Below are 6,612 nucleotides of genomic sequence, written 5' to 3'. Positions count from 1 at the left end.
CGGCAGAACATTGGCACCACCACTACTCTTCAATATATCCGCTACATCATGGGGCGTCACCCCAGCTGGCAGGATGAGAGCAGTCCCAAAGTTGAAATTGATCCCACCAGTTACCTCAATTTTTGAGCAACCGTTTAACAATTCTGCAAAAAAAAAAAAAAAAAAAAAAAAAAAAAAACATTAATAAAATTTTATATTCACAAACAAGAAACATAAAAACACACACACACACACACACACACACACACACACACACACACACACACACACACACACACACACACACACACACACACACACACGTTCTCACCTATATCAGAGTTATGTTAAAAAAAAATAAATAAAAATAAAAATAATAAAAAAAAAAAAATAAAATAATAATAATAATAATAATAATAAAAACTCACCACGGGCAAATTCCATTTTCAAAAAACTTCGCTTGTGGGCTTCTAATGATGACCAGAACCAAGGGCGTTCGTCGGTGGACAAGTTAAGTCAATGGGCCTCAATGGGCTTATATATACCCCTAAAACCTCTACCCCCTCCCTCACCCCCCGCCACACCCCATCCCCTCAGGCAAGCTAGGTCACCTGCTCACACAGGTTATAGCACGCATCCTGGGAATCATCTCCCAGGCAAAATGTTGTTTGACAGAGTGGCATATTCAGGTTATCATACGTAAATTTCACAACCAAAGCATCATTTTTGCTGTGTTGTTCATATTTAAAATCCTGCGCAAATTTCCGAAGCGCTTTTCCCACCCCTAGATGGGATAAATAGTAGGTGAAGTATAAGGCATAGTTCCCGCAGAAATAAGTTTCCAACTGCTGTATTCTGTCATTGAATATGTGCAAATCATATTTTTCAAAGCTATTCAATATAACCTTAAAATATTTCGAATACGTTTCAATTCTCGGGTTTCCAAAACTATCAAGAATGACAATTTCTGTCTTAGTCATTGCTTTGGCTATACAAAATGTAACCCAATGACCCATTGTATCTGCAGATTCTGCATCTAGTGTATTAATTATAAATACCACAGGATGGTTATAGATCTTTTTCAAAATTTTTCTTGCATCATTGGCGAGATAACATCCCAGATATTGCACCTCCCGACCCAACACCCCATTCAGCGCTTCGTTAATTTCAAGACAATTCATAGCTTTTTACGCTCTCGTATCACAAACTATTCTACGTTCCGCATTAATTTTCAGGATGCCAGTGGTGCCGCCATAAAGCAAAATGACTTTATTTCCCACCACAGGCATTTTAAATTCTAGACTAATTCTCAGGTTACCAGACACTTCCAGGGGCATTGCGTCCTTTATAGTTTCGGGCTGTAAATTGAAAGCCAGTATAGTGCCACCGTTAACAAATGCATCATAGGATAGCGTATGGGCATTATCGAAACCTAAAGCTTGTAGCGTCGTATAATATAATTTTGCGCAGTTGTGTGGAAAAGCGCAAGCAATATTAAATAAAGTAGTGCTATTCAGAGTTATAAATACACTCGTGAGCTGACAATTCTCAAAATATAATGGGTTCTGGGTATAGCCTCCTGACATTGCCTCCATATCTACGATAATCATGTATAAACGCTCAGGAACTACAGTTCCCCAGGGCTGATCCATTGTAATTGTCCGCTGTCCTGTGCCCAGTATATGAGTCTTTAATAGGGTTTTGTTAAACGTATATGTTATCGGGGTGTTATTTTGTATCAATGCCTTATTAATGGCCGTTAAGCCGGCCGGGTATGGCATTATGCGATCTATCCACAACCTCGCCATCTTAATATGGTATTTAAAGTTTGCATTATCCCTTTCGCTATGAATAATCCATTTATCCGGGTTTAGTTCTAGGCGAATGCGCACATCCACATTATCCAGAACGTATTCGCTAATTGTAGTAACATCCGCCAATAATTTAAAGCATGTGTGCACACCCATAGTTTTCATCTCAGTCATTTGCTGCTCCCTTTCCTCAGTCATTGCAGCAAAATAGTCGTTGGAAAATCTGCTGGGGTCATTACCTTTAAAGAAATGCGCTAGTTTCCGATATCTCTCAGCTTCGCACCCCGAAATAGTAGTCAGCAGCTTTATATAACTCCAGTATGAGAATAGAGAGTTAGTTTCGACCACAGTCTCATTGAAATACACTACTATAGATTTGAATAAAGTCTGTGATAGACCATTACTAATTGTTACATTTTCTGCATCCCCTATCGCACTAGCTCCATCTTCGCCCGTTACTGCTAGCGATAGTTCCAAAGCCAATGACGACATATCTAGAAAGTGGCCATTCACGCCTTTAATGTTAAATTCAAGATACGCATCTCTAAATTTATTGCCCCCAGTATTTACTGGCAAAACATCAATAGTTTGACGCGAGGCTATAGTGGCCTCTACCATCCTAGCGGAGAACGGCTTGGGAAAGGCGTCAGTTATCGCAGCGGCATAATTCCCCAGTGGTACTTGTAGCCCCGCCATGCTATCTTGTCAATAGTTGTTTCGAGAGTGATTCAATTTTTAAGCAAACACGTCATTATATTTCCCTCCGTCGATTTTCCTGAACAAATTTCTTGTTTTGCTTTGTTTTTTGTTTTTTTTTGTCTTAATCCTTCTGTTCCTTTTTTTTTTTTTCTTAACGACCCGCCCACCCGCAATTTGCTTCCCAACATGTTTTAATGTTTCTAGGCCTCTGTGTTTGAGCGACTGTTTCAATGTGCGTTCGCCACTGTTTATGTCTTGCACGACATCCTGGCCCATACTCAATGCAGCAGGGGCCAAGGTTCTCATCAAGAATGGTGCCGCTCGCTTCGCCAGTCCAGTTATGAAACTAAAAATCCCACCCCCTCGCACATGACGCCTAGTACTGTTAAAAATGCGGACGTCCCCTAAACCGCCCCCTCTCCCGGAAACGGGGGGCGTTAGGAGTATTAATAACTCCTCCACCGACGGCGGGGTAAAATCGACGCGCATTTTGCAACTAGATGCGAGGTAATGAAGATTATAGGCTTCAACGCTCAATTATATAACCCCCAAAGTCGGCCTTATATGCAAAACTGCAATCGTGCAGCCTCGCGCATCGAAATAAACAGGATTGCCTTCTTGATCGGTCATTGTAATGCTCACACTGTCGACAATTGAAGTGTTCAGAGGTTTATATAACTTCTTATTACCACCGTCACTCCCATTTAGAGAGACAACGTCCAGTATATTGACTAACTGATCACCATAACTCGTAGGCATAATTTTGTCGCAATAAATACACAAATTATCCATCATTCCTCTCGGCTGTGGTGGGTAGACACATAAATCAGTTTCCTTGCCTGTCTCATATTTTATACCCCTGATTAAATATATGACATAATCCTCACCTGTCTCGGTGCCTATTACCTTCCCGATCGCACGCCCGAACGATAGCGAAATTCGGCAAACCATATTATATATCTCTTCACCTGGTCTTTGGAACTGCGACATTATGGCGTCGCTGTATACGGCACTAAATTTATTGCGATTATGGCTTGAATCGTATTTTATATACGTTGTTCCATATTTTGGATACAGCTTTTTATAAGCTTTATCTATAAAACTCAATTCCTTGCTTGACAATATATTGGCTATTTCATTGTTAATTGCATTATTAATTTCCTTTATGCTTCCTGCCAAAATGTTGTTTTTCAGTAAAAAACTTCGAATAGGTGTGTTTAAAGCCCGTCATTTGTACATTGGTGCATATTAAACCAACCCTCACATAACTCTCTAGATCGTCTTTCATAATCACGTAATGAGATGTGGGGAGCAATAATTTCTGTAAACACATTTCATAGGCGCGCTTGGGATTCAAATTTAATTCCTTATACAAGCGATTTGAAAAAGAGCTGGGAATGTTATCAGGATACAAATCTGCATTGGCAACGTTGGTCGCGTATATAATGTGAGTGTCCATTCTGGCATCAGTACCGGGTCACAGGTGGGCAATGAATAAATGCTCAAATCGCCGTAATTTGTTTTTAATAAGCCAACCACGAGGGGGCGACCCGATCCCCGCGACCACCGACCTTGATCCGCTTAGGAGGGAGGTCAGAGGTCGAAACAGCTACGCCCCGTCTCCTGTTAATTCCCTCATCGTTAACCTGTCTGTGAGCCGCAGTGTTTCTAAATAGATCCATAGGAATTGAAGCCACATTAAAAAATAATTTTGCAAGAGGTAGTTTAGTAGGGGCAAATAAAGCATTGTGGACCGTCATCCCATATATAATATCATTAATTATATGCAAGCCAGTCACAGGACTCATTATATTGCCATTAACGTCCCATTTAACAAGCCCGCTCTCGTCGAAATATTTTAAAAGTGCCCTTGCATATTCGTGATGTATCGCTTTTAATCTCAGATTTATCAGATGTGCTACAGTAGGATTAGATCTTTCGGGCTGGGCGTTCTCAGTTGTCTGTTGCGGGGGCGTTGGCATCGATATCTCTGGCACTGTCGGCAAAGTGGCCGGCACTCGCTCGTCCATTATTTTCCGCGGGACTAAATAATACTCTCTCATTTGGTAAATAATCGCGACAACAGATTAACGGCAATGGGAAGGAGAATAGATAGGATATTACCACCCCGTTTGCTAGTTAATATTTTTTTTTTAATTGCCGTGGAAGGTTTCTTGCAAGCTACAACACGAATTAATGAACTATATTTTTTCAGTTTTTTTAAAACCTCGCTAGGCACGGGCAATTTATTTCTTAAAAGATTTTTAAATATTTCCGATAGGCAATTTATGTGTGGCTTTTTGAATTTTTCAATTAATTTCTTTCTGCTGGAGTACTTAAGACCGGCTAATAGTCTTATCAGATCCCAGTATTTCTGAACTAAAGGCTCCTTCATAGTTTCAGTACGTCATCGGCGTCGACCCATTGGTCGAATGATTGATCATAACCCTCGTATCTGACTTTATATTGCAACTGACCGTCGACTTCTCTCTTGCTCAAAACCTTTTCAATATTGAAGGCGGCGGGCAAATGGGTGAGGGTTAGTTCCTGTCTATAAAACCCTCCGTCAATATTGCCACCGTTCAAATCTTTCAAATAGTATAAAGGGACCCTCTGGCTATTGTCCACTCGCGCGATTGTGAAGATTTCTCGCGTATTCTGCTGTTTGAAACCTTTTTTAAATTTCAAAACGCGATCAGATAAAGTAATGCGTACTGTTTCGCCAACCTTCAGCTGTGGAATGATGCCCCGCGATGTTTTGCCTGGGTTTTTATACATTAAGTTAAATAGATTAACAATCTCTCTTGGTTTTGTTAAAGCATGCGCCTCTCTGGGGGTTCTGCCCCCCAACCCTCGGTGTGGCGAGACATTATATGTTTTTACAACGTCAGGCAGCACCCCTATATATTTCAATGTGTTGTGCGAAGTCATATACTTGTAAAGCTTAGTTTTCAAAGTGCGTATGAATCTTTCGGCTATGGATGCTTTTGTTTCCTGAGAAAATACACTATACAGCACAATTTTCTTAGAGGCCAACATCTTTTTCACACGCGCGTTGTAAAATTCGCCCCCTCGATCTGAATTAATTTTCCGCACCCCGCGCGAGTGAGGTGTCTCTAGTATAGATTTTAGTGCCCTACACACAATGTTCGCGTCTTTACTAGTTAGTGGCACTACTTGAGCAAACCTGGAGTATATGTCCACACAAACGAGCAGATATTTGATGCCATTATTCATCCCTGCCAACTTCCCCATTTCTGCTAGATCAACAGACACATAAACCCGTGGTTTAGGACTCAAAACTCGTCGACGCGCGAATTTTTTAGGTTGTAAATAATGCAGCGTATATGCGTCTGAGGATTTTAAGTAATCTTTCACATCGGCCAGTGTTATGTCAGAATTAAGTAATTTAGCTGCTTTATATAATCTCTGCACGCCTCCAAATCCCCCAGTGGAAGTAGGATCATTATAAACTCGATCGAGTATTTGCTGTTTCTTGCTCACCATTGATAAACTATTTCAAATGGTTCCTCTTCGACAATATTCCCGCGCAAAGTTATGCTGGCGGGTGTGCTTGACCCCAGATCTACAAATAAATAACCATAGGGTTTGGCTATGACCTTTTTATATATTTCTAGAAATTTCTTTGAATCCTGTTTCCCAAATATTTGACGTCCCAAAGTCTCAATTTGAGAAAGATCTCTTGATTTGACTAATAAGAAATGCGAGGCGTTTAGGCTTATGTTCCTAGAATATTTTCCAGGGAAAAATATATTTTGCGTGATCAATATGGCAGAGATGTTATGATGACGTCCCCTGGTGAAAATATCAGAAACAATTTTTGAATTTGCGCTTTCAGTAAAGAGATCGTCGATTATTATCAGCATTGGGGAATTACCCATTTGCTCATCCAAAGGATCAATAATGCTGGAATGAGCAACAATTTTTCTATTAATTCGTGGATTGTTCATCAACTCGGGATATCCCCCACCACATATAATTATTCGAGCGAATGTTTCATGGTACTTGTGCACGAGTTTGTTGCATAAAAATGATTTCCCTGCATTTGAATAACCCGCTATTATCATCCGACATGGTTCCCTGAAGATGTTAACATGGGCTT

General features: G+C 40.5%; 2 protein-coding genes across 2 annotated transcripts; both read right to left on the bottom strand.

The window, feature by feature from the left end:
• Positions 1–1,166: 1,166 nt before the first annotated feature.
• On the bottom strand, positions 1,167–2,408 carry LOC138363338 (uncharacterized). Its single transcript, XM_069322362.1, has one exon. The coding sequence runs from the start codon at positions 2,406–2,408 to the stop codon at positions 1,167–1,169; it is 1,242 nt and encodes a 413-aa protein (XP_069178463.1).
• Positions 2,409–4,880: 2,472 nt separating this feature from the next.
• Positions 4,881–5,996, bottom strand: LOC123748170 (uncharacterized). The gene has a single exon (XM_045730360.2). It carries the CDS (start codon positions 5,994–5,996, stop codon positions 4,881–4,883), a length of 1,116 nt encoding a protein of 371 aa, XP_045586316.2.
• Positions 5,997–6,612: the final 616 nt, after the last annotated feature.

The sequence above is a fragment of the Procambarus clarkii genome, chromosome 10 (assembly GCF_040958095.1).
Source record: "Procambarus clarkii isolate CNS0578487 chromosome 10, FALCON_Pclarkii_2.0, whole genome shotgun sequence".
In the NCBI taxonomy this organism is placed as follows: Eukaryota; Metazoa; Arthropoda; class Malacostraca; order Decapoda; family Cambaridae; genus Procambarus; species Procambarus clarkii.
Note: the sequence above shows the minus strand (reverse complement) of the source record. Positions and strands in the feature narration are given on the sequence as shown.